Source organism: Neodiprion lecontei, chromosome 6 (genome assembly GCF_021901455.1).
Source record: "Neodiprion lecontei isolate iyNeoLeco1 chromosome 6, iyNeoLeco1.1, whole genome shotgun sequence".
NCBI classification, from domain to species: Eukaryota; Metazoa; Arthropoda; class Insecta; order Hymenoptera; family Diprionidae; genus Neodiprion; species Neodiprion lecontei.
The window spans coordinates 8934298-8962089 of NC_060265.1; the positions used below are offsets into that span (position 1 = coordinate 8934298).

The window sequence follows — 27792 nt, forward strand, 5'->3', positions numbered from 1 at the left end:
ATCCCAATAAAAATCGTTCGGAATGCTTCAACTGCATCCAAATGAAAACACAGAAATTTTCAAAAAGTACATTACTCTCCGTCATCGGCGGGACGATATTAGAAAATTTGTTGTACGACGGAGTGATGGGTGGTAATAAACTTTGTACGTACGCTCCTGCGCTGAGGATCGCAGTAAGTCAACACCGCGGAAAGCGCGAAGAAACGTGAAAAAATCGAAACCTCTGTCCGTGCACGGTGTGTGGGATGATAAACGTTGTTGCTACGCGGTTGAGATGTTGAAATTCGGTTAAAAAAAATGAATTATAGATCGCGCGAGGTTATAGTTACTAGGATATTAAGTGATAACGGTAAAAGAAGGGACGGTGTTTGACAAGTGAGAATTCGGGATGCGAGCAGCGGTCTGATAAACATGGCCGCTCGAAAACATATGACAAAGGATAAAGCGCTGCGCTGCTTTTCTAGGACGAACAAAATACCGACATTTGATTGTTGAAAAATTGTCAGATTTCGAATTCAGGATATTAAAGAGCCATGAATACGAATGGAGAATGGGGTCAATCGCTTCGGTGCTACAGTGGCATTGTTCAAAGTGTTCTCTCATAAACCCGACCGAGAGCACGAGCTGCGCCAGGTGCGGGGAACCTCGTAGGGTATACGATAATAAAACAAATCCCGAAACATCATCCCCGAGCAGTACAAATGTCTGTGAAAAAAATAATCCCGATTCCGCGAACTCTACGCCTCCAACACCGCCACCACGACTCAATTTTACGAATCAGTTAAAATGCTACATACCAAAAACTAGCTGCGTTTACCATCAAAAACCGTTCTCGTTCACCGTAAAAAATAACAACGTCGTTCCGTCTGGGTGAGCAATATTTATTTACTTTATTCTGACACTCGTCCCCATATTCATGCCTGGTACCATTCGACGTATTTCAACTCAAAACCAGTCAAGTCTACCTAACATTGTACATACCCACGCAAATTACTTCAAGTGTAAACAAACGACGATCTATTATAAAAACCTACATCCAGTATGGAAACAAAGGAACTGAGAACAGTACTCTTATAAGTACGAAAAATCAATTTTTTCGTGTATCGGACTGAACCGTACAAAATTTTTTACATTTATCGCTAATCAACGAAACACTACAGCTGATAATCATTTGATTCGACTTAACAATACAACTTATCAGATAATACTAGGGTTCGTAGATCGTTCGCTGTGTCTACGATCAAAAATATATTCTGTTCAGCTTACAATTTCAAAAAAACTTGCAAATTAATTTTACACCACTTTCTCAACTGACTGTACTCTACCTCTTTAACTCAAACATTTATTATTTTCGTTAGGAATGATCCCGGATCAAGAAGCTCGGATAAAATATCTCGGCGCAACTCTTGGTCTGGGAGGACGAGAATTGAATCTGTATCATTAAAACACGGTGTATCTGTACCTTTGTTACCTACTCGCTGGACTTGCATCAGATGTTTGCAACCAAACAGCCAAAGCTCAGTGGCCAAGTGTATCGCCTGTGGAACTATTTCCTTGCCCGCATCGAATCAGGAAGGTCATATTTGGACGCGGAAAGCGAGGAGACCCGAAGTTCGCAAACTTAAAAACCTTCACCTCAATGATGACGAGGATCCAGCTAAAAGTTCGTCTTCGGGACTGGAAGATGGTGTTTTAAATGTGGAATTCAACGCAACATCAACTCCTTCCAATCTCGATAAAACCAATAAAGGTAAACAAATACGGTGACATTGCTTACAAGAGTAGATCCCGGTAATAAATTTTTGTTTGAAATTTCTGTAGTTTTTGTATAATACTGTAAGAAATTTCTATTTTTAGAAAAAATTAATTTTTTTCTCATAAATCTCTGCACTACCTTTAAAAATTCTTCTCCCACATGTAATACGATATCACTTATCTTCTATGATGCAACTTCCTGATATAAATCTTTGAAGCGCTTTCTTTCTCAAATATTTTCGCATTTTCTAGACAGTCAATGCTGATGAGCTACTCGCATAGTGTTTCGGTGTGTTCATAAATAACAAAGGCACGGGTAATAATCATGTCTGAAAATGTCAGAGCTTTAAAACCGAGGTTTCTCAGAATTCTTTAATTTTGGTTTTAAAAAAGGCAATTGACCTTTGGTATTAACTCCCAATTTTTATTTGACTGAAATCTAATTAGAAACTAAAATATGGAACATTCTAAACGAATTGATTTTTTTTATGCCGTTTTAAATGGCATGTGATAATATTTCAAACGAATCATTCAATTTGTTCCTCATTCCATCAGGTGAAAAATATACTTACAGGATATCTATCTTGATTTGTTCATGCACAAACTAAAATGATGTAAAGAGCATTTATGTAATGCTTCACTAATGGATTATAAAACAAAATTGATTGATCATGCACATAAAAACCTTAATATTTACGATAAATTTTACCATAACTTAGAAGAAACAATTGTAATCGTGCTGTGTTTTTATCACAGCCAAGATGAAATATTTAATCATTATTCATTTATTGAATGGTAAAATCCCTCTCTGTAGTTTTGTAAGATTAATCGGTGTTCCCAGCCTTGCACTTTGAAACACCTTAGTGTGTCAAATTCTTTTTGGTACTTCACAATGAATCACTGACTGTGGTCGATTAGATTAACAATTTAGAGCTTGCATGTATCAATTAAACTTTCAAGAAGCAAGAGATACATTATTCGGGGCTCTTGATTATTGCTAAAAAAGGAGTTGATTTTTCAAACTCTTTGAAGATAATTTTCTAGTAACTTTTTTCTTATCCTAGACATGGCCCAGCTGACCAGCCTCGGTCGTAGTGACAGAACAAGGTCCAACCGCGAAAGTTGGACGCTACCTCCTGTCGAAACCATGGATTCGCCCTCAATGGCCTATACGGACAACATAGATAATTCTCAGCGTTCACCAAAGCGTCACAGTCCCTCGGTGTACGAGCGTGTGAAATCTAAAGTGAGCCGTTCATTGTCGAATGGTTCTGTTGTTCAAAAGTTATCGGAGGCTGGGATCCAAAGACCAACTAGTCTCATAGTTTCGGAGGTGCAACAAGACAATGCCTTGTGGAGCTGCGACAACTGTACGCTAGATAATGCACCTGGCTTGGAACAATGCGAGGCATGCGAAGCACCTAGGAGCCCTGCACCCTGTAGCGGCGTAGTTATAAGTGTACCGGCATGGGAGCCGAGAGCGCTTTCTTCTGCAGGCCTTCCGACATACCGGCGATCATTTTCGGAAGTTGACTCTGTCACTAATAATGTAATACAGAGAAAAACTGCAAACCGTCGTAGTTTAAATGATGAAGAACCTCCGGCTGTGCCACCACACTCTGTTGGGTTTAATTCAAAACCAAAGTATTCATACATAGGGATATCTGACCCAGAAACTCCCCCACCACTGCCAAGAAAACAGAATAGCAAATTGGGCATCACGGCTGCAAAAACACTCACTGAGTCAATAAGTTCGGCTGGTGAGGCAGCAGAGGCTGGGCCTCTAAAGCGTATGTGGACTTGCCGGAAATGTTCCTATGCCTACAATCCTCTTTGGTCAACTGGATGTGATATCTGCTCTTCTTCAAGATCACCTCCGTCTCTGGCTCAACCAAGTTTAATTACAGTAACTAAAGACGGAGCAAGTTGTAGATCACAGGCCTCGTCTCCCATCATTGTTTCACGAGACAGCGTAAGGTATACTCCGCCAAAATCGGCGACCTTAGCAACAGCGGAGGCTGATCTAGACGATCTAATCGAACTTCCATCACCTGCCTGGACTTGTAAAAAATGTACGTTACTAAATGCTGCTACAAGGACAACGTGTGAAGCCTGTGCCGGGTCAAAACTGAGAAGCGTCAGTCATCTCGATGACCCAACGTTAAGAAAGGGGGAGAGCTGGGTGTGTCCATCATGCACTTTACGGAACCCATTAACTGCACAAAGCTGTAATGCCTGCAAAACCTTTGCTGATTTCCTCGAAGTCCCAAGGGATAACAGAGTCTCAGGACAAAGAAGTCCCAGTCCCAGGCTGACGTGTCCACCTTCGGCAAGCTCAAGAGCAGTTACACCTAGGCACAGGAATTCAGTTCGTAGAAACGGATCTGGAGCGGGAGATAAGAGGCAATCTAGGACCAAAGAAATTACCCACGCACAGGTAGGAATTTAGTAATCCTATCTTTGATACCATGTTACTGCAAATCAACCGAAATGGTATTTAATATCCTAAAATGATTATTTGTTTTAGTGGCAATGCAAATTGTGCACTTTTGAGAACAAAAGTACGAACGGAAGTTGCGAAATGTGCCAAAGTTCAAAGACTCTGTCTCAAATTCCTGGGGACAGGCTTAGGCTCGGCGAACCTGGAACTAGTACTCTGAGAATTCAAAGACAGGAAAGTGTTGTTATGGAAAATTTACGCCAAATTGAAGAGAGAGAAGCCTTAGAAAAATGGGAAAGAATCGTTCGTTACTGTAAAGAGGTAAATGAAATTGTATATTTTAGGGTTCTCACAAGAATCAACAAAAGTTAGTCTTTACATGGTATTTGGGAATACTAAAACAATTCGAACTATCATGAATCTTGCAATAGTGTCACGAAATTTTACTCTACCTTTCGGTTTTTGATTACAGACAAACGAACCGTTTGTCGACGACTCTTTTCCCCCAGCTCCAAAATCATTGTACTACAATCCTGCGGAAACGAAAGATAACCATGTGGTCCAGTGGAGAAGACCGCATCAAATAAATGTTGACTCAAGTGTCGATTCCAAGTTGCCCTGGGCAGTCTTTAGGACACCCTTACCTTCCGATATTTCTCAAGGTGTTTTAGGAAATTGTTGGCTTCTATCCGCGCTAGCAGTACTTGCCGAAAGTGACGAATTGGTGAGAAGAGTGTTAGTTATGAAAGAAACTTGTCCCGAAGGGGCGTACCAAGTCAGATTGTGCAAGGATGGAAAATGGACCACCGTACTTGTTGACGATCTACTTCCCTGTGATAAAAGAGGACATCTTGTTTACTCTCAGGTTGGTGTACTCAGGTTAAAGTCACTCTTTAAAATGTGATGAATAAAATTTTCATAAGGTGATCACTCATCTTACATTTTTAGTGTTATTTTGTGTGGTACACATTAAGCAACACACTGAAATATACGTGACTTCTAATAATAACTATTGAAAAAATATTCTTATATATTCTCTTGTACACTTCCATTTCATCTTCGCGACCCATGAGTTTGATTAATATTGATAACTTGAAAGCCAGACTTTTTGACACCGAAAACGAATTAACAATGCACTTATAACAATAGGCAAAGAGAAAACAATTATGGGTACCACTGATCGAGAAAGCAGTAGCTAAAATCCATGGATGTTATGAAGCACTGGTTTCTGGTCGAGCTATCGAAGGACTAGCTACCCTCACGGGTGCTCCTTGTGAAAGTGTACCACTACAGCCTTCCGCTTTACCAAGTGAAGATGAATTAGATAAAGATTTAATTTGGGCACAGCTTTTGTCTTCAAGACAAGCTATGTTCTTAATGGGTGCTAGCTGCGGAGGAGGCAATATGAAAGTTGACGAAGAAGAATATCAACGGAAAGGACTTCGTCCAAGGTATTTATTAGTATCTTCTGATAATTTATATTAGTGCTTCTGTTTAACTTTTGTTTTTCTGTTGTAGCTTTTGTCCTCATTTTATAAACTCTTTTCCACTGACCTCTTAACATTGGAAATTTTGAATAGTGACTTTGTGAGATTATAGTGTACATCATGAGAAGTCACAGCTCTCATTAAAACAAAGAACATTTATTTTAAATTAACGACAGTATAAGAACACTTTACAGTGTACTTAGATATTCCCTGTATTATGTGCCATCAGTAATTACAGATATAATGCTGTCATTTATTTTTCTTTCCAGGCATGCATACTCAGTGTTGGATGTAAGGGACGTACAAGTAAGTTCGTAGCAAATAACGATGGTGATACTTATCATATAGAATAACTACAATATTCCACATTTATATTGTTGTAAAACCATTAATTACACCGGCACACAAAAAAAAAAAAAATTCTCTGTACTTTTGACCGGACCCATCCATCTCTATGTATTTTGACCCGCTGAATCCGAATCCGAGGTCCGTTTTACCCCTATACCCTCAGATTTCGAGAAAACTTTGAAAAACCGAAAAAATAACGAAAATTGGCAGTTTTCGTGATATAAAAAATTCTGCGGAGCTGAACTAAGCATGATTTTCATGTTTTTTAATCCGTTGAATACGAATACAAAGTTTACATAGACCATAAACTGTTTTAAATGCAAGAAAATTGCAAAAAATTCTTAAATACTCCGAAAAATCTAGTTATTGTGATGAAAAAAAATTGTATGCAGCTAAATCAATGATGATTTTCATGTATTATGATCCGCTGAATATAAATCTCTAACGTATTCGGCCCAGACGTCCGTAGGGACCTATGTACATGGCAAAAAACCTCTCAAAATTTCGAAAACCTAACGTTGTTATGGTAAAAATCAATTATTTTATAAAAATAAAATATATTTCACATGTGATTGAATTTTTGAAGCACAAATTTGAAGATTATTTGGCCTCAAACCCAAATAAATTTAAGTAAATCGCAAAAAATCTGTAAAATTACAAAAATTTCGGATAACCGCACTTATAGAGATAAAAAAAAATTGATTGAGCTTGATTAAATTAATTTTTTTCAAAAAATCTTTTCAAAAACATTTGTCTTGTTGATTTCAATTTGTTCTTCGCTTATATCTAACCCTTTTATCTTCAAATGACCTACATAAAGGGTTTCTTTTTCTCTTTCTATTTTCAACAGGTACATCTCTCTTGAGTGTCCAGCAATAATCTGCCATCATATTGACATCCCACCTTCCTTGATATCGATTTTCCATTTTACTGATGTCTTGTTGAAATTTTTTGAAACCGTGAATTTTTTGAAAATAGTTGCAATTTTTCGAGATTTTCAAGAATTTTTTGCAATTTTCTTGCATTTAAAACAGTTGATGGTCTATGTAAACTTTGTATTCGTATTCAATGGATTAAAAAACATGAAAATCATGCTTAGTTCAGCTCCGCAGAATTTTTTATATCACGAAAACTGCCAATTTTCGTTATTTTTTCGGTTTTTCAAAGTTTTCTCGAAATCTGAGGGTATAGGGGTAAAACGGACCTCGGATTCGGATTCAGCGGGTCAAAATACATAGAGATGGATGGGTCCGGTCAAAAGTACAGAGGATTTTTTTTTTTTGTGTGCCGGTGTTATTGATTCCACAATTTGAAGTTAACTTTGAAATATGTGTTAAAGGGAATAAGATTGCTACGATTGCGCAATCCTTGGGGCCACTACAGTTGGAAAGGAGATTGGTCTGATGATAGTCCGATCTGGACGGCGCAACTCCGAGAGATGCTTATGCCTCATGGCGCATCAGATGGTGTATTTTGGATATCATTTGATGACGTTTTGAAGTACTTTGATTGCATTGACATCTGCAAAACGAGAGTTGGATGGAGCGAAGTTCGTTTAAGGGGTACTCTACCACCTTTGTCGTCATTGAGACATTTATCATGCGTCTTGCTAACTGTACTAGAACCTACCGAGACGGAATTTACGTTATTTCAAGAGGGTCAAAGGTATAAAGACAGTCTAGACGATTTGAATTCAGTTCAGGGGTCCTTAGTCTATAGCAGTTATATTTTCTAGTTTTTGGAAAGAATATATAAGCAAATAAGATATTTATAGTACCTATTTAAAAATGCGCGTTGGGACCTAATCCTTTGAAAAGATTTAAAGATTTTATAATCTAACAAATCATTTTCCCGTTAAAACTAGGAATTCGGAAAAATCTCAGCGTTCTCAATTGGATCTATGCGTAGTGGTTTTTCGGACCCGGTCGCCAGCAGCACCAGAAGTTGGTCGGCTGGTAGAGCACAGCAAACGTCAAGTTCGTGGCTTTGTCGGTTGTCATAAAATGCTGGAAAGGGACCTGTACATTGTGGTGTGCCTTGCTTTTAACCACTGGCACACAGGTATGGAAGATACATCAAGTTATCCGGAATATGTACTTGCAATTCACAGTTCGAAGAGACTGTTGGTCGAACAAATTTCACCACCAGCATTCGTATTGGCTGATGCTATTATCAGCTTGACATTAGCCAAAGGTCAACGGCATGAGGTGAGCCTTCGCAAATACCACTGATTTGTGGATTACTTCAGAGAGTGCTCTCAAATTTGCAAACTTTTTTCACACAGTTAGAATATCCTATTCTGTTACGTTACAGAACAGGTAATTTGTTAGAGAAAATATGATAGTATTCAAACGTGACCTAATCTTCCAGGGTAGAGAAGGCATGACGGCCTATTACTTGACGAAAGGTTGGGCAGGTTTAGTCGTAATGGTTGAAAATCGTCACGTGAACAAATGGATACACGTAAAATGTGATTGTCACGAAAGTTATAATGTTGTGTCTACCAGAGGGCAACTCAGAACAGCTGACAGCGTACCTCCGTTGCACAGGTAAGCGGAAAAACACTTCAAAGCTGTACCATGATATTTCAACTCTCGCCTTACTCTTGCAGGCAGGTCATCATTGTCTTAACACAACTAGAAGGCAGTGGCGGTTTTTCAATAGCTCACCGACTTACGCATAGATTAGCCAATAGTGGAAACTTACATGACTGGGGTCCGCCAGATACTCAACACTGTCCACCCATAGACACTCAAGTCGAAGGTCTACATAGTCCTCGTTTGATAACGTGAACCTGTAAAACCACAAAATGCAGTTTTAGCATTTAACGTGAAAATTGTGATTGTGAATCTTGATGTGCGAACAAATGTATTTCTAGAGCCTAAGGATCTTCCTGGGAAAAAAATTAAACTTCCGATTGAAACCATTGCTTTATATCGGGAGTGTGAAGATACACAAATTGTTTAGACCAACTTTGAGTATTTTCTTTCTCGCACAAACAAAATTGTAAATTTCAACAGAATTTAAACATTGTTGAGATTCGTATGCAGTATAAACAACTAATTTCCCATATACACGGTATTCTCTGCTGTTCGAGTCTCCATTGAAATAAAACTTGTTGAAAATTATTACTTGAAAAGTTCAAACTGAAGACGTTATATTACATACTGTTATTCAGTATTGGAATAAATCTGCTTACACATAACGTTCTGCACTTTCCCTTGGCAGGGTATATTTTTTAAAAACTAGGATGTGCTTTGAGAAGTTCTATATTTGCATCAAAAGCAAGCATACTTGAATATGAGAGAGACATACTCGCTTGATAGATGGTTTCAACTACAACTCAGTGATTAATTTTGAAATAGTGAGTTGTAGTTCAAAATTCACCTCACACAACCCTATTCAGTATGTGGCCAAAATAAGTATAAAAGGCTAACAGACTGCTGTCATGTGCAGTTTCAGCTTGAGTCGCACTCCGAATGACTGTTAAGTATAGGTATAGTTAAATGGGTGATATAACGCTAATGCGCTTATACTTCTTTGTTCAACATAAATTGTATTCTAATATCGGACGTCATCCGCTTACGTCATGATTGTGTATACTGCTAAAAAAGTATTCCAACTTGTATCGAGTTATTATCGTTCCTGCAAAACGTTCTACTATCTATGCGTATATGTTCCCACTTCCGGAGCTCAGACCCATCACATCAAAAAAATTGTTATCTGTTAATGCATAGATCATGGCCATGTGGTTCTCGACTCGCCATATAAAATGACTTGATACTGATAGAAATATTTCGCATAAGTTCATAGACTTCTCTCTTACTGCATGTATATAATTATTCAAATAATATACAATTCACAAACATTTTCTTTCCATATGAATGATTTGGGAACATCAGCGTTACGTCCCCCATTTAATTAGACATGTATAAAACAGTTGTTCGTGAGATGGGAATACATCTAGGGCCTAAAAGCACCGTTGACAGCGCTCTATGCCTTATTGAACATACTCAATTGCTCTTCATACCTTTCTGAGTTTGCGTGAACATATGTCACCTTTGGGTCTAACAGAATTCCTTTTTCAAAAAATACTTTTATTATATTTGACATTTTGAAATGGTCGTTTTGCAACTACTTTTCGACACTTCAGCTGCATAATCGTTTGAAGACAGTAGGTTTATGACTTAGATGTGTTACAATATTACTTGCTGTACAATTCCAATGAAACACATATTATGCAATTTCTAATTATCAGACATTTATCTTCACAGAGTGTTCAATGATTTCATTCTTACTGGTTTCGAATGCTGTAAATTCGAACTGCATATACTTTGTTATTTGAATATATTCACGGAAAAAACCAAGGAAGTAGAGTATAACTGCTATATTATATCTTCCTTTATTTACACGTACCATACTTTTTGTCACAAAATTGAACTTTAAGAGATATAAAGGAAAGGTACACAGTTGATCATGCACACTGTCAATGAAGATATGTATAGCTCTTTTGGTGGTGTATTGGGAAAACAATCCATTTTAGTTTCATGCAATCACACTGACGTTAATCATATTTTTATGCGGATATCACAGGCTTTAGATTTTTCGTAACAATATAAGTTATTTAATATTCCCCTCTTATATTTTAAACCTATCTCAAAAAAGCAAGGTATACTATTTGCACGCTTCGCTTCAAAAATCAACAAATGGAAATCGTAGGTAGTACAAAATGCAGCTTACAAACAGTTAGAAATCATTTTTGTGGATATGTAGAAAATCATAATGTTCTTTGAGATGAAGCCTGTTCGAAATTAATAACTGAAGCTGAACCCACAAATAACTCTGATTAGTTGATATGATTTTGAGATATGTAAGCTGTATATTGTACTTGTTTTCAATACTTGTTCAATCTCTGTTGATTGTTCTCAAATTTTCCGGGATGAACGTATATAGTATATGCGTACACAAATACACACACACACACACACACACACACACGCGCGCGCGCGCGCGCGCGCACACTACCTTATAGTAAAAAAAAAGAAAGAAAGAAAGAAACAGGAACCGAAGGCTCTCAATGTCCCAATATGCTCAGTGCAAGACATGATACAATAACTAACAATATTAGTATATTACAATTTAAAGAAGTAAAAGTTTTAATATATTTTCCTCTTTGAAAGAGGTTGTTGTCCAGTTATTGACGTTCCATTTATTAAATTTTGAAAACGAAAACTTGAACATTATGTCTAAATTAGATACGTTTGGTAAATATGAGTGGGCCATAGATTGAATAAAACTAGGATTAAAAAGAAAAGAAACAAAAAATATTTAAGAAATAACACCGAATAAGGTAAAATTTTTTTGCTTGCCATATGAAGAATAATTATTTTCTCAATGATAATGTTTAAAATAAGACGTTACTCAGAGTAAAGACATAACATTAAATGGTACTGTATATGACTCTGTAGGCAAGAGTAGTGGAGTGTGATTAATGATTATTGTGTATATCTTTTTCGGAATTGCGTACAATTAAGTACTTTTTTCCATTGTTAAGAATCTCCCGTAATGTACGGTTTTTTAAATTAATTTGTAAGTTTAAATTTTTACTTGTGTGAATATTTAAATTCTTAAATCACAGACCGCAATCAGATTGTAGTTGTAACGCAGGATTTTAAACAATGTTTGCAACCAGGGTTGAAACATGAAACCTGAAAATTCAGCTAAATATCCAACTATAGGACTGTCTAAGATTTTTCCAAACATAAAGTTGACACCTTATTCTAGTCGATCTGAAAAAAAATGATCCTGTGAAATTAGATTGAACTAGAACTTAATAAGTCTTCTCAGCTATGAACCAAAAACTATCAGACTAAGATTTTGAATAATTGGGTCATCTGCAAAACTATTCCATTTGCGTACTAATCTTAATTAAACCCTATAACTAATATTTTTTTAAAGCAATTTCAGAATTCTTAATGCGATTCAATAAAACTTCTATGGCAAAAGCTTTTGACCCAATTCCGTTAAAATCATGCCGGAGAAGAGGCTTAAAAATAGATGATAATTTACATTGGATCAGAAAATTTCTCGATACTGAAGTGTCTGCGGTAATCTTAATTTATAATTTTCATTGGAGTTCGCGATGAATTTAACACCAATGAAAATCGAATTATATTAAAATAAATACTAAAAAACAAAGACTAGGCTACCTTGTAACTGAAGTTAATCTTTATTTGATTTCGATTTTATAATATTGCCATGTTGTTATATGATAACAATTGACATTGAGCTTTGACATTGAAAATACTAGGTGCTAATATCTCAACACACATGTGAGGTTAATCCAACGACATCAAATAGAACTTTTCCTTGGGTTTAAAACGTTGAAAAGTTTACAAACTTTTTGAAAATATCGCAACCAACATGCGCAATTTTAATATTCAATACACTGGTGCAATATTATAATTATAATTTATGTATCAATCATATTAATTATCAGACTCTCTAAAAATCTAGCACACCAGGAAAAGTTCAGACTTTCTAAAACACCTCGTAACAACCCTGACTGTCAAGTGCATTATGTAATTACCTACTCATCACTGAGACTTGATTTGTTCTATTTCATAAGGGTAGCATGTATATTATTTGCTAAGAAAAATCATAAATACTGATCAGCTATTCTCGGTTCTTTTCACTATAAAAAATTATTCACTTTCAATGAGATATAAGAATTTTAACTTGGGCCAAATGATAAGAACTACTAAATAATTTTCAGACCACTTACTCGCCCTAATTACAAATTTTAATCTGTGATTTAATTATCAGGTATAACGCTGGCACAATACTCAATTCATGTGTTCTTCACAAGATGATATTATCAATGTCAGTGAAAATAACCATTCCCAGTTCAAAAGCTTCCCCCAGTTTATTCTTGCAGTAAGCAATGTGTGAATACATCTTTCCAGTAGACAAATACTGCGCGTTACTCATTTCAACTCAAAATACAATAACGTAAAGTCATTGCTAACATGCTGCAAATACGAATTAGAAAATATTCTACACAGCCCATTTCTTAATATGAAGCGACAGATAATTTAAATGTCACACGTGATTATTACATATTTGAAAAACTCTTTCTTTCCTTCATCTACATACCCAAATATTTTACATGCACCATGGTACATCTACAGTAGTTCGTGTAGTTTTAAATAGTTAGACTTTGAATTTACCTGTGCTTCATCCAAAAGAATATCATGTATCAATAAATGAATTGTGCACAACTCAATGGAATAGTAACAATGGCTTTGTTTTAACATAGTTACGAGAATTACACTACGTTATACATGGCATACTTAACTGTTACTAGGTATAAAAAACTCGGTGAAAAAAATGTGCTTTGAGGTAATATTGTTTTCACCTCTGGATGCAAATACACTACGTTTATACTGAGTAGGCAAGCTTTGTTTCCAAAGCAAAAACAATTCTCAGTACCCCGTACACTTTTATAGTCCTAAGGTTTTGACCAAAAGGAAGTGATGATCTCTTTACTGACTGAAACTGCTTTAGAGCAGCTAAGTTTTCAATCATTAAACTGCTACATTTTTTTTCTGGAGTAAAAAACAGGATGGAAGTAACTATTTGACACAAGTAGACGGATCATTTTCTTTTTTCTTTTTATATGTGTATTAAAAAATAAGCGCATAAAAATATACTGTGCATAATTGTAGCAGTTACCTGTCGATAATCGTTCATATCGTGTTTTCTCTAATACAAAGATCAATGCAGAGATTGTTTTTTTTATAATTAGCTGGCAGGGACATGAACTCTTGAAATAGGATATCTCATGAAATCTCAAACAATCGTTCGGAACATTGATAGTCACGTGTTAATCTATAATGAAATAGCTTTCAAGTATATAATTTTCAGTTCACTTTTGGATATGCAGTCTTCAATAGGTTTGAAAAGGAAAGTGTCAAACCATTTAATTAGACAAAAAATCGCAACTAATGAAATGACCACGTCAAAATTTTTATACAAATGAATAGCGTGCACATAACAACCTACCTTTGCACAACCAACTGTAGATTATTAAGATTAACGCAATTCCATCAATTTTCGTTATATCGATTTTCAATTTAGATTTCCTGTGTCTCGAATTACTCTTCCTCTTAGAGATAACACGATTGTTTAGAAATGGCTCCAAATAAATTACAGTAATAGTAGGAATAGTTTACAACCCGATACTTGATGTGAAAATCCTAAATTTTTACTCTGCGCAGTTATTCCAAACAATATGAAAAAAGACACAGAAAAAAAAAATAAATAATGATAAGTAATATTATTATATAACTAAGCAATTTAAAGTATTGTAGATTTTTACCAGCAAATCTGTAGCTTGCAGTAGTTTCTGAATTGAGTGGCCTTCATTTTTGAAAAAAAAAAAAAACAAAAAAATAACATTTAACAGTAAAAAAAAGTGTATCAAATAAACTGAGAAGTTAACTCTTAAGTGAAAACCATGCAGAGTTCACATATTGTTAGAGTCAAGACATTTTTAATACTTTAATGTGAGTTGTATGAAAAATTTAGGTGGTTCCGTTTTATTTTGTTGTCTAATGTTCTTTTTTTTTCTTAGTTAATTAGCCAGCAGACTATAATTCACTTCAAATATTGCTAAACTGACCATTGGTGCCATATTAATCAATATTAACTATACTCTATATCTGATAAATATATAGTTTCTAATAATTTTCCATAGCAGTTGTATTCTGTTGGGGTGCCATAGTTAGTACACGTCATATTTTGTTCTTTCTCAAGTCTAACTTACATGGAACGAAGTTGGCGAAACTTTCACAATATAAAACACGAAGTTAAATGTTAATTTATGAAAATTTGAATAAATAGGTGGTTGGCAGGAAGCTAGAATCAGAACCACGGGTGAGTGTAAATATCTATCTCGTATATTTACTTTATAACTGCTGTTATTGCACCATTTTTTAGCACTCCTGTAATTTCTATGTTTGAAATGAGTGAAACGAGATAGATGAAAAAATCGACCAAGGAATGAAATACACTTGCTATAATACCCAAAAAATTATATATGTACAAAATTCAATTTTGATACAGTGAATCTGCCAACTGCCAAGATATTAAGCATGCATCGAGTTATTTGACCCTGATTGCATGGATTTGAATTATATTTTAGACGAAATAAATTTGTAAATACGAAAGAATCTCATGTATTTAAAAAGGATTATTTTATTTTCCAGCAAAGTGCTTACTACGTTAAGTTAAGTTTTCTTTGCACGAGCTTAATTGTCGCTGTTTCAGCGTTAAACTATACAGTGACAAAGTGAATAATTATTTAATAAAATTAATATATATATATGTATATATGTGTATATATTAATATATATATATATATATATATATATACACATACATACTATATTTATTGAATAAATGCGTGATGGTAGCCTGAACTCAAAATTCTGAATTGGAATCAAATCGAAGTTTTGAAACTGTTTCAATTTTACCACAAGTTTCTAAATACGCAGGGTAGAATTGTTTTTGTTAGTTCAAAGATAGTGTGATCGACTTGAAGTAATATTGAAACAAAGCTGAAAACGGCATCAGAATTTTGTAGCCTCAGGTTCCATTGCAATATACTTAGGTATGTATTCTTAATATGTGAAAAAGTGTCTCACTGTATTTGTATCATAGATCACAATGTTAGGGTTGTCATTTCATGGTCACCGCGCAAATTATAATATCCATATAAAACTCTATAAGATGGTATCTCACCATACGATTTTAGTATATAATTTTTTATTTCTTTTAGTTAACCAAAGATGTTATACATTACTCTCTGTAATTGATCATGAATCATTGTACTGTACTGATATATTGTGTGCAATCATAATTTGTGAAACATTATAATTTTTACTTCGCTGGATGAAATCAATAAAAAATCCGCATTAGATACTCAATTTCTAAGATATTCCTGTTCCAATATCGAGTTTGGATTATGCGTGAAGATAAATTATTGAAATAATAAAACTACAATAATTCCATCTCTCATGTGATATGAAATAAAACAAATAATTGCAAAACGGGAAAACGTACTTTCGGATCAAAAGGTACCAGTGTGTCTGTCGATGATACCAATTCTAACGATAATTAGAGTATGCACTTGGACCTATTTCTACTCAGAAGTTATCTTCATAGTCTGTATACCAATTTGTTGAGAGTATTTACTATCCCTTCAGCTTTGAGTAACATGTAGAATTATTAATTGTTGCATAAACGCGTTGCATATTGTATATCAAGTATTTACTGCCGTATTATTGAATAATATCAAAATTGTGTATTGCATTCATTTGTAACATGTAGACACGATCAATAACAAATTCAAATGATAATATACCTAATTATTGTACCTATAGATGATTTTCTTCTTTCACAAACTCACTATCAATAAGTGATTGAATTAAATCATATAATAAAAGTACGATCGAGAAGTCAAAAGTACGTAGAATAAAATTAAGCCTTCCCCTTTCATCGAATCCTCATTATCACTGAATTATCGAGTAATCAACATATTTGAGCAATAGTATGTAATCCAATGTGCTAAAATAGCAATTCATCAGTGTTCAATAGAAAGGATGATCTATAAGTCTTGCATTATAGGAAAAATATGATCACAATCGCATATCATTGATAAAGGGAAAATTTAACGACCGTTTCAAATGTATATATCATATATTGTGAGAACTGAAAGTATAATTGCATTACAATCCACCCTAAGATGGAACATGATGGACATTGTCAAAAAAGTGCTGAAATTTAACAGCAAATGTTTGAAAGAATAATATTTCTGTAAAGTTCCAGCAATACCATAATAAAAGTCGTATCTGAAACGCTCATCGATGTCAGCCCTCTCTAAAAATGGGTTCTTACTAAAATTCAAACAAATTTAGTCATTCTCAAAGAATAATGTCTTCATGAGATTTTGGCAAAAGTTTCAAGATCGTTCAAAGAAATAACTAATCTGCACAGAACATCTTGAACAAAAATTCATTTAAAACTGTTTATTTGCACAATCCGTACATGAAATTAAACGAATTAAAAAAATTCTAGATTTTTAGCAAGGTTTCAGGCCAAATATCTATTTCGAAAACCGTTTGTTTCGAATGTGGCCGTGCTGAATCAAATACATTCGAATGAGATTAAATGAGATGCCAGATGTTAGTGCTACTTGGCGTAAATACGAAATCTCTTTACGGCGTTCCGAAGGCGTGATCTAGGACCCTATATTCTATAGTCACATACATTCATCATAAAATTATTTTATTTTGTTAAATATTAATGTATTCGTGTAATCTTCAGCAGCAGTTTTGATTTTCCACATGCAAACGTCAAACTTTCGTGAATACTGTCTGTTAGATCGCCGCCATTATTGTTTACCTCATCCTCACCGACGCATGAGGTCCCTGGCGGATTTCCGTCGTACTAAGACATAATAACCACAGAGCTCAACACCGGACCACCTCTTATTCTTACACCGTGGCAGAAACACACCTATACAGTTTCACACGCTAGTTTAAATCTCGATCTCCCTGTTTGCGGCCTTGCATGCGACGCGTCCAAACGCGATACGTAATAAACAACATGGAGATTGTAGTGACATTCAGTTTGAAAATGTGTCAAATAAATCGATATCAGTGTAATGAGTTGATGCTAACATAAACAATCATGACTTCTGTCCCATGTATTAGTTATTAGTAAAGATTCAAGTTGTTTGCCATTTTGCAAGAATGGCATCAGATAAGGTAGGTTATGAATTAATGTCAAACATCAAACTATTACGTTACTTAATTAAAACTAAAGCTCAACAATACGCTTCAAGCAGATAATGAAGAGCTTCATTTATATACATTTTAATTACAAATTCTCACCCCTGTGCTGTTACCTAAACATTTCTTGATGAGGTAAAATATGTTTTTTAAAATCACCTGAATATTGTGTTTTTTTTCTTAATCCATCGATTGTCAAGTATAGATGTTTGCAAATTGAAAATTAACTGTAAAATTAGCACCTGAGTTTTTAATGCTTTCTATATCTAGTCACTATTTTTCCACCAAAGTTCCAAATTTTTATTCTCATATCAGTTCTCTTACTTGAGTTTTACGTGTACACAACTCACTTTAGTTTACACTAGCTTTGTGTGTGTCCGCAAATCGTGATATCTATTTTTGCTTTCGAGTTCGTAAACAAAATTTATGTATATTGGCGACATCTCACAGTAAAACAGTTCTTTCTCATCTCTGCGTATTGTGAATTGAATCGATTACTTCTGTGCACAGGTTTTATACCGCTTGGACCAACCGCATGGTCCTGGAAACGTGTACATTGCTTGGCGCCCTGGCAACGGTACATATTTAGCTACAACTGGTTGCGATTCCGCAGTTGTGATATACAACCGCCAAGGGGAAATACAAGACCGTATTCAACTACCTGGTTTATGTACGGGCATGGGTTGGGATGCCGACGGAGATTTATTGGCTATGATTTCAAACGGATCATCTGCTATTACCTTGTGGGATGCAACGACAGGAAAAAAATCCCAAATAGACACGGGACTAAGAGATAGTTTAACTTGCATGATTTGGTCGAAAAAGAACTGCACTCTTGCAGTGGGTACGCAAAAAGGAAACCTAGCGCTTTACGATCATATTAATGCTAAGTGCGTGACCTTTTCTACATAAAATAGAACAGTCATTATCAGTATATAGATAGCTTTCCAATTATATTGCACACCCTCGATGATTTAAAACTTTATGGATAGGAAAACATTCTCTCATTTCCAATTTATATTGATAAGATGTTACAGATATATCAAATTTTCTTTTTCAGACGCATTCCTATTCTAGGTAAGCACAAAAAGAAAATTGTTTGCGGCGCTTGGTCATTGGAGGGCCTCCTTGCTTTGGCAAGTGAAGATAAGGTATTATCGATCAGTACGTGCGAAGGTGATACACGTAGGGAAATAACAATACAAGGAGAGCCATCCGACCTTCAATTTAGTGAAATGAAAATGGACCAGAGAATCGGCGGTGAAAACACAGTATGCTATCTATTTGATATACAATTTCAAAGAAATTATTAGTTAAAAAAGACTCGATTTTATATTAGAATGCTTTTATCACAACCTGATCCCTTTATAAGATTCGTGTCTCTCAAATCTATTTAAGAAACTGTGAAATTTAGTTTATTCTTGGGGTACAGAAGGTGGGTGATTTGTAATTCAATTGTTGAATCATATCTTCAGTTATTGATAAAAAAAATCAGGTGAAAATTGCTCATAGCAGTAAAATTAATTGATGTATGTATGATATTGGTAAAACGAGCAATTAAAAGTACGAAGCAATTAATAATCAACCGTATTATTTAACAGGTATCGCTCGTCGTCAGCAAAACTACATTATTTTTATACAATGTTTTGGATCCAGACAATCCCATTGAATTGGCGTTTCAAAAGCGCTATGGTCAAATCGTAACTCACAAGTGGTGAGTTCATTATGAAAAATGCATACGTTACTACAATATATCTGGTATTTGATCACAGAAAACGAAAAAATTTAATATCTATATCGCGTATTTTATAAAATGTGAATCAGGTATGGCGATGGTTACATATTGGTTGGTTTCGAGGCTGGCTTTCTAATAGCAATATCAACGCATATCAAAGAAGTTGGACAAGAGTTATTTCAAATCAAAAATCATCGAGATTCTTTAAATGATATTGCACTGAACAATATCGCTGGAAAACTTGTAACATGTGGCGACAATACGTTGAAAGTACACAGTATACAAAATTTAGAAGAAACCAATAAAGTGATAACTTTGGCAGGAGAGACAGGCATCAGTCACGTGGAATGGTCATCCGATGGTAGTATGTTAGCCGCCGCGACGCACAATGGAAACATTTTAATTTATTTATTGCAATTACCAAAAATAACCAGCGTATGTGGAAATAGAATTGCCATTTTAACAAGCCTGACTGAAGTGGTTGTACATTTATATATGCTTGATAAGGTACGTAAACTGTGTGCAAATAATATGGTTAATAATTGGGTGCAAAAATAAGCTGAAAAATATATTAACAATGACAAAAAAAGGGATTCAATCCAATTATTTGTACAATTTTATGTTAAGTACCAAAGTTGATTGGGTAAGATTAGGATGTTTTAAAAAGAAATTACACACCTGTAGCTCCCCATCTGGTATTTCATATCCAGTTTGTATCAGTATAACCATGCTTAAAATAAATGTGACGTTACGAAATATTCATAGATATATTATTATCCGAATATGGAAATAATGACACAAATGAATATTTTCAGAGTAAACCAACACCGCAGACAATCAATACCCTGATAGAACCATCTGTAATGGCTGTCGGTCCTTTGCATTTAGCAGCAGCTTTGAATAACAGAGTATTATTTTGGAATTTAACAAAATTCAATTATGATCACCCTGTACATTTTGAAAGGGATTACTTAGGGACAGTCGAGAGTATATGCCTGAATCAAACTTTTGTTTCCGTTCTGTTTGATGGAAAGCTTCAATTACACACTGTGAGTTTACATTGTGTATGCAAAATGTAAGAGATAAAGAATTAAAATCTTGGCGGTTTTATTTCAGATAGAAACGGAACAGGACTCGGCAAACGGTGCAACTGAATCAAAAATATTTCCACAAACTAACACTTTGGATTCTAAAATAACGTGCCATGCTTTGTCGCCCGACTTTTTAGTTTACGGAAATGATGTAAGACTTTATAGAAGACTCAAATATAAATGCGTAATTTTACATACTCAATAAACCATATTTTTCGAGTTTTTCAAAAATCGATTCGATCTACTAATTAAATGACATGTTTTACAGATGGGACGGATAGTATATTTCTACTTGGAGGCGTTTGATCAATCTAGCGAAGTCACACACAATAGTGGGATCAAACAAATTTATCTAGATGCGAATGGAACACAGCTGTCTTTTGTAGATGAAAAATATGATGCATATGTTTACGATCCGATAAACGAAAACATTATTCAAATACCAGAATGTCCAGACTCAATAGAAGGCATTATATGGGATCAAAATATTTTTGAGCGTGGCGTATTCGCAGTATACAATCAATCCATTATCGTCACTTATATTTTTGTGAAATATCATATAGAAGGTATGCATAATTATTAAAATGGTTGACACCAGCCATGAAGATGTCAGAGCGTAAAAGAGTGCCTCAGGGACATGGTTTAGCACTTGCAGTGAAGTTGAGAGTAGCGGCAAGCAATTCACACAAGTTCAACAACAACGTGACACATTGAAAACTATTGTATTTAGTTTGGTATGGTGAAGCGATACCTTTACAGGTTTTACAATAGGAACAGGAACGAAAATATGTAAACTGTTTTTCAAATTCAAATTCGGAAAATATTTAACGTATAGCCTGAGACCTTTTAAATTCGTTGAAAAGAAATTATATCCCTTTATAGAATTCAAGTTTTTAATGTCTGCAGTCGTTTCAACTTTTTCTAGATCTAGAAACTGCAAAGGTACAAAAACACCTGATCCATTCTTACTGTCATTGCAATGCAGCTATTTAGTCTGGTTTCTCGTTTTTTAAGTTTCGAAAATCAATTTTGCGATATTCTTCGAATTGCTCAACCCACCATCAACTCTGTTAGGCAAAGTTCGACTAACTTGACTATTGAAAATTTCGATTGAGAGATTAACTAGCACTCTCCCTATTCACTTGTTCCAAGTTTGCAAAATAACAATATTATACGAACAACGTTATTATTTTTCAGGAAGCAAAGTAGTGAAAGTCTCTCAAACAAAATTACCTGTGGAAACTTTACCAATGCTGATGTATTCTGGTGAAGTAACATTAAGTACAGCTGGTAGTAGATTAACGCAACTAACGTTATCATCACACGAAGAAATCGGTAATATTGTTGATACGAAAAGAATAGAAGAAATTTTAGCAAATCACCTCGCATGTAGAAGGTTTGCATTGTACATCTATATATCTATTCTCGAGTTTTTAGAACCTTCACAGCGAAGTGACTATTCTTTTTTTGAGTAGGTTCAAACATGCCTGGGACGCATGTGTCAAATTGAATGATCGTGAATGCTGGCAATCTTTGGGAACAAGTGCATTGTCTAATTTGAACATAGAATTTGGTGAGCTCAAGTCATATTTATATTCACATAGAGCCTTATTTTGTAGCAAATCAACAAATTATTTTGTATATTGGTTCTGCATTTGTAGAATTATTTTGTCAGCCGTGCATATATATGCAAGACATACGACGTCTCTACCGAAATCTTAGATTTTCATTAATTTCTTATGGACAGAAATATCATTACTCATTAAACATAGTTTTCCCGTTTGAAATGAAACGGTATAATGAGTGGTAGAATTGTTCTGTATTCAATGATAATCGTTTCCAGCATTACGAGTTTATAGACACGTAGAAGATGTGTCAACTGTGTGGTCCCTGCAAAAGTTAGAGAACATAGATGAACTTGCATTATTATGCGGCCACACATCAACCTTACTGGGGGACTACAATCAAGCTGAAAAGTTCTTCTTACGCTCCTCCCAACCGGTTGAAGCTTTGAATTTACGAAGAGATTTGATGCAATGGGAACAAGCTCTCAATTTAGCACAGAAATTAAAGCCAGAAGAGATTCCATTTATAGCTAGAGAATATGCTCAGCAATTGGAATTTACGTAGGTCTTTTTGAAATTCCACGTGGTACATGCCATAGCTGATCCATATAACAACATAAATGACTATCATAAATTTCAGCAATTGAAAGTCTTTTAAGTAGAACAAAGATAATTGTCAGATACGCTGTGGGACGTAACCTGTTCAGATTTATTATTGCAGAGGGAATTATCCAAAAGCTTTAGCTAATTATGAACGAGGATTGGTCGATAGTAACATTCAGTCGACTTTGGCCTTTCAAAATATCAATCATAGGAGTCAATGTCTTGCGGGCATCGCAAGAATGTCTATAAGATGTGGAGACAGTAGAAAAGGTGTCAGCATAGCCATGGATGTGGACAGTCCACGGTCTCTAAGAAAAGAGTGTGCAGAAATTTTAGAAATAATGAAGGTATTTTTCACATTACCCTATTCTATAGTATGTTTGGATTTTAGCTTTCAACTCATTAATGTTTATACGAAGCCTTTTTATAATTATAGCAATTCAGTGAAGCTGCAGTTTTGTATGAAAAATCCGAATATTTTGATAAAGCTGCTTCAGCATATATAAAACTAAAAAACTGGCACAAGGTTGGTCAACTTTTGCCGCAAATATCATCTCCGAAAATTCACATTCAATTTGCTAAAGCTAAAGAACTTGAAGGAAAATATGAAGAAGCTGCAAAGGCATATGAAACTGCAAAGGATTTTGATAATATAATTAGAATCAACTTGGACCATTTGAATAATCCTGGTAATATTTGTGTATCATCTTAATTATTAAATAAGAATTGACTGATAGTAATGCAATATCATGAATTTGCAGCTAGAAGCGTTGAAATTGTTCAACAGACAAAGAGTATTGAAGGTGCTAAAATGGTAGCCAGATTTTTTCAAAGGATGAACGACTATAATTCTGCCATTAAATTTCTGATTCTTTCTAACTGTCACGACGAGGCTTTCCAGCTGGCAAATCAACATGGAAAAATGGAACTCTACGGAGATATTTTAGTTACCACACTTGACAATGACAATGTCAGAATAGAAGATTTCAAAAGCCTTGCGATTCATTTTGAATCACAAAGAAATAGTTTATTAGCTGGGAAGTATTATTTTCATGCGAAGGAATATCAGAAGGTATGATTAAGAATTTTTCTGTCTTTTTTTTGTCAATTGATATGTCTAATTTGTTCATTTGTAAACACACTTTATTGTGCGTTCCAATCTGAGTATAACTTTTTATATTTTAGGCCTTAAAACATTTGCTAAAAGCTGCTCAACTAGCAGCTGATGACGACGCAGCTCTTACATTATCAATAGATACTGTAGCATCATCAAAAGATGAAAAATTAGCAAATCAACTTATAGACTTTTTGTTAGGTGGTGACGGATTACCAAAGGATCCAAAATATCTCTTCAGGCTGTATATGGCTAGGAAACAATACAGAGAAGCTGCAAAAACTGCTATCATTATTGCGAATGAGGAGCAAATCAATGGTGAGTGAAAATCTGTACGAAACGTCACTGAAGGTCTAACAATTTTAAGTTAGTGTTGACGAATGTTTATATTTGAACTAATATATGCCAAAAAATTGAGAGTTCGAAATATATGTTAATTAATTTACAGGAAACTACAGAAATGCTCACGATGTACTGTTTGGTATGTACCAAGAACTGAAAAGAAACAAAATCAACATACCTTTGGAAATGCAAAATAATCTAAGGTTATTACATTCATATATACTGGTGCGCCTGCATGTGAAAAGAAACGACCATTTGCGTGGTGCTCGAATGTTAGTAAGGGTAGCAAACAATATTTCAAAATTTCCATCACGTAAGTACTATTTACTTTTTTTTTTTGAAGATAGCTTGAATTAGAGGCTTACTTACATACATTCAACATCAACATATTGTATTAATTTCAGACATCGTTCCTATTTTGACATCCACCGTGATAGAATGTCACAGAGCTGGTCTAAAGCATTCAGCCTTTAATTTTGCTGCAATGCTTATGCGCCCTGAATACCGATCTCAAATTGATGCAAAGTACAGTAAAAAGATTGAAGCCATTGTGAGGAAACCTCCAAAGACCAAGGACAATGAATTGGAGAATGAACCACTGACACCATGTCCATATTGTAAACATAGATTACCAGAAACGGAGGTCACATGTGACAAGTGTAAAAACACAATACCCTTTTGCATAGCAACGGTAATGCTCTATGATAGTTACTACTATTGCAGAATCAATTGTATCTGTTTAGCAGTCATTTCAAACTTTGTTAAGATTTGTTTACTAATAATTTGGTACTTTTATGGAAGATACTTTGGCTTCCATCTTACGATTGTATATTTGAATTAAATTTATCTCTGCTTAGGGTCGTCATATTCTGGAAGATGACTTTACAGTTTGCCCACAATGTGATTTTCCTTCTATTGCAACTGAGTTTCTGCGGTCAGTATTGTTATCGTAAACACATCTGTGTTATTATTTATTATTTTTATTATCGTAATACTCTGCTCTCTATAGATATTTAGATACTCAGCAGATCATTCCCAGTAACTGCAAAATTTTAAAGATTTATCTGAAACGTACCCTCCTGAACTATCCCTTCATGTATTTCATTAATGATTAACTTGGTTTTCTATGCAGCATTATTGAAACAGAAGAAACATGTCCAATGTGTACAGAACATGTGGATGTTAACATGGTTTCGTCAACTGTCGATATACGACCATATCTTGATCTTCAAGATTCAAACATATCAAAGACTTAAGCCGTCTTTCTCATGGAATGAGTCTAACATCCGTTAATACATATCGAATTATAAGATGGAAAAATAATTTGACTAGCAAATCGTGCCTTAATCAGCTCGAAGTTTTTTTGATGTAACCACATATCACTGTAGAATATAGATCATATGATGTAATGCAAACCCTAAAGCACATAATGCAATATTCGACAGTCTTAAGGACTTGAATTGTAAAAGAACAATGCAACAATTAAAGGTATACATGTACTAAAGAAACCAATAATATTTTTATTTTAGCATTTGAATTTGGAAATTATCATCTGCTTACTTTAGCTGATAATTCTGCAATTCTAATAATTGTGATCGTGTGTAAGATGTTTCAACACAGATTAAAATTTTTGACATTACAAAAAAACTGTGAAGGTATTACCACGTTCATCTGTTTTTGAAAGCATATTTTGTATCGTATTTCCAAGGCCACAGTTTCGCATTCACACTTACAATTAATTTAGTGCCTCAAATATAATTCTGACAATCAATAATTGGTCTTATACGACTTGCCTTTAATTTTATGTATAGTTTTTTACAATAGCTAAATCATATACATTAACTCGTAATTGATATTGTTATAGTATAATGCATCATATTGAGATTGGAAACTATATTTTCATGTTTCTATTTAATGTTCAGATCAGTTACTAGAATCAAACATGGCAGTCAATTCTGACCTATGAGTATTATGATGTAGGAAAAAATGAATATCATTTTGTTGGATCTAAAACAATATTTGGCAATTATAATATGCAGACTAAAGCCCGGTTTTCCAGAGAAAACACATCCGTTATTTTTTGATATGCGATGTGCAATAATGGTCAAGATATTACGTGATCATCGTGATCAACATTGCCAAGATTACGAGACCGTGCATCATGCATGAAATTCGACCGTCGCGCATTCCTTAGAAAACAAACATTCGTGTCATATCGAAAACAAATTCGGAGTTCTAAACATTACTCGCCAAAATATAGTGGATCAATAACGTGAGTAAGAGGACCAATGCTTCTATTATTAGATTGATTCTGGGAATTCACAATTATCAATAATCTCTCATGATTGCAATACTCTCACTGTGCCTAAGCGAAACTGTAAATCTGCTATCATACACTGTACCAGAGGATAAATGAAATTTTTTTTTGCCAGTATTCAAACTTTTTCACATTTACTTCATACAAACAGTTTTATTTAAATTCATTCTAAATCAACAGTGTTGTAAGTATGAGTCCAAAAATTTGACTGAAATTGAAATTTATCGTTATGCATTGACTTCACAAGTGTGTTCAAAATTGATTATCCATATTATAAGATTATCCATTGAAACACAAAAATCCAATTTGCTGGCAATAGTAACATTGCTGTACTTTGATTTTGCTACTCTCTTATTAAATTATCAGTTTCATGTACCATCTACACAATTATGCGTACATAGATCATTTAAACCCTGTAGTTCAATATACTAAAGTACACTTAGATGATTTGCAGTATTAAAGATAGTATATAACACGCAATCCATTTCACTCAAAATAGCAACACTGTATGTATCATTGTAATTAATGAAAAAAATAAAAATAAATAAATAACCACCGACTAATGATTGTTATATACCATGAAATGACTATTATGGATGACAGTTTATTTACCTTCACAAATTATAATATAATAACAGTAATGGGTAAAAAAAAATCGTAAAAAAAGTGAAAATTTGTGGTGCAGATTTAAACAAAAACTAGAAAACAAATTCTGTTTGGACAAAACAATATCGTTTAGTGTTATAACTGAGGAGGAATGTAACGTCTGTATGTGTCTAAATCATTCCGTGGTAAATTTTTTCGTTTAGATCCCTACTAAATTGTGCCCTTCTTATGCAATCGGCTTAGCAAGTTAATTCAACTGCAGAATAAATTGGTAAGAACTCTGGTCACGTTATCAATGTGTGTACACTTTATAAATCGTAGGATTTAATTAATTGTTAAAACTATTTGCGCATTAAGTATAAACTCTTTCTACTGATTTAAAAAGTATTAAAGTTTCGTTACCTAAGAAAATGATTATTCTTAAACCGGGCTTGCCGCGACGCGCAGTAAGAATTGAATGCAGAATGACTTACGCCGTCGATGTATCGAAGATGAACGCGTTTATCGCAGCTGTCGACTTCGAAACTTCTAAAA

At 34.5% G+C, this 27792-nt stretch overlaps 2 protein-coding genes and 1 long non-coding RNA gene across 7 annotated transcripts in view; 2 read left to right on the forward strand and 1 right to left on the reverse strand.

Moving 5' to 3' along the window:
* LOC124294998 overlaps window positions 1–27792 on the reverse strand; it is a 128537-nt gene that overhangs the window by 97830 nt on the left and 2915 nt on the right. Inside the window, exons 1-2 of one of the 3 annotated variants that reach the window (XR_006904902.1) lie at window positions 9418–9485; window positions 8737–8824 (exon numbers count right to left, since the gene is read on the reverse strand). This is a non-coding gene — a long non-coding RNA (uncharacterized LOC124294998). Of the gene's footprint in view, window positions 1–8736; window positions 8825–9345; window positions 9486–27792 lie in introns of those variants that run through there. The other 2 variants (XR_006904900.1, XR_006904901.1) reach the window with 2 other exon arrangements.
* LOC107216941 (calpain-D-like) lies at window positions 185–16451 on the forward strand. Its single transcript, XM_015654277.2, has 11 exons — window positions 185–870; window positions 1359–1750; window positions 2820–4192; window positions 4283–4516; window positions 4668–5060; window positions 5345–5646; window positions 5952–5988; window positions 7370–7695; window positions 7895–8237; window positions 8401–8579; window positions 8642–16451. The coding sequence occupies exons 1-11, from the start codon at window positions 551–553 to the stop codon at window positions 8820–8822; spliced, it is 4080 nt and encodes a 1359-aa protein (XP_015509763.1). The 5' UTR covers window positions 185–550; the 3' UTR covers window positions 8823–16451.
* On the forward strand, window positions 17633–25844 carry LOC107216939 (WD repeat-containing protein 19). Of its 3 annotated transcripts, XM_015654275.2 has the most exons (19): window positions 17636–17861; window positions 18396–18775; window positions 18946–19156; window positions 19487–19599; window positions 19710–20127; window positions 20436–20669; window positions 20737–20862; window positions 20980–21277; window positions 21909–22107; window positions 22187–22284; window positions 22555–22837; window positions 22998–23226; window positions 23316–23568; window positions 23641–23951; window positions 24065–24311; window positions 24442–24648; window positions 24740–25026; window positions 25193–25269; window positions 25468–25844. In XM_015654275.2, exons 1-19 carry the CDS (start codon window positions 17847–17849, stop codon window positions 25589–25591), a joined length of 4110 nt encoding a protein of 1369 aa, XP_015509761.1. In that variant the 5' UTR covers window positions 17636–17846; the 3' UTR covers window positions 25592–25844. The 3 variants fall into 3 exon arrangements, with proteins under 3 accessions (XP_046598827.1, XP_046598826.1, XP_015509761.1); XM_046742870.1 differs by lacking the exon at window positions 25193–25269 and having other exon boundaries at window positions 17635–17861; XM_046742871.1 differs by lacking the exons at window positions 24740–25026; window positions 25193–25269; window positions 25468–25844 and having other exon boundaries at window positions 17633–17861; window positions 24195–24311; window positions 24442–24632.

Excerpts from the sequence above, each read along its gene's own strand:
- LOC107216939 (XM_015654275.2), top strand. Across the intron at positions 19,600-19,709 it reads CAAATCGTAACTCACAAGTG|GTATGGCGATGGTTACATAT; the intron begins GTGAGTTCATTA and ends AATGTGAATCAG. Across the intron at positions 23,227-23,315 it reads AAATTTTAGAAATAATGAAG|CAATTCAGTGAAGCTGCAGT; the intron begins GTATTTTTCACA and ends TTATAATTATAG.
- LOC107216941 (XM_015654277.2), top strand. The coding sequence starts at position 551 with ATGGGGTCAATCGCTTCGGTGCTACAGTGGCATTGTTCAAAGTGTTCT. Across the intron at positions 1,751-2,819 it reads TCTCGATAAAACCAATAAAG|ACATGGCCCAGCTGACCAGC; the intron begins GTAAACAAATAC and ends TTCTTATCCTAG. Across the intron at positions 4,193-4,282 it reads AAGAAATTACCCACGCACAG|TGGCAATGCAAATTGTGCAC; the intron begins GTAGGAATTTAG and ends TATTTGTTTTAG.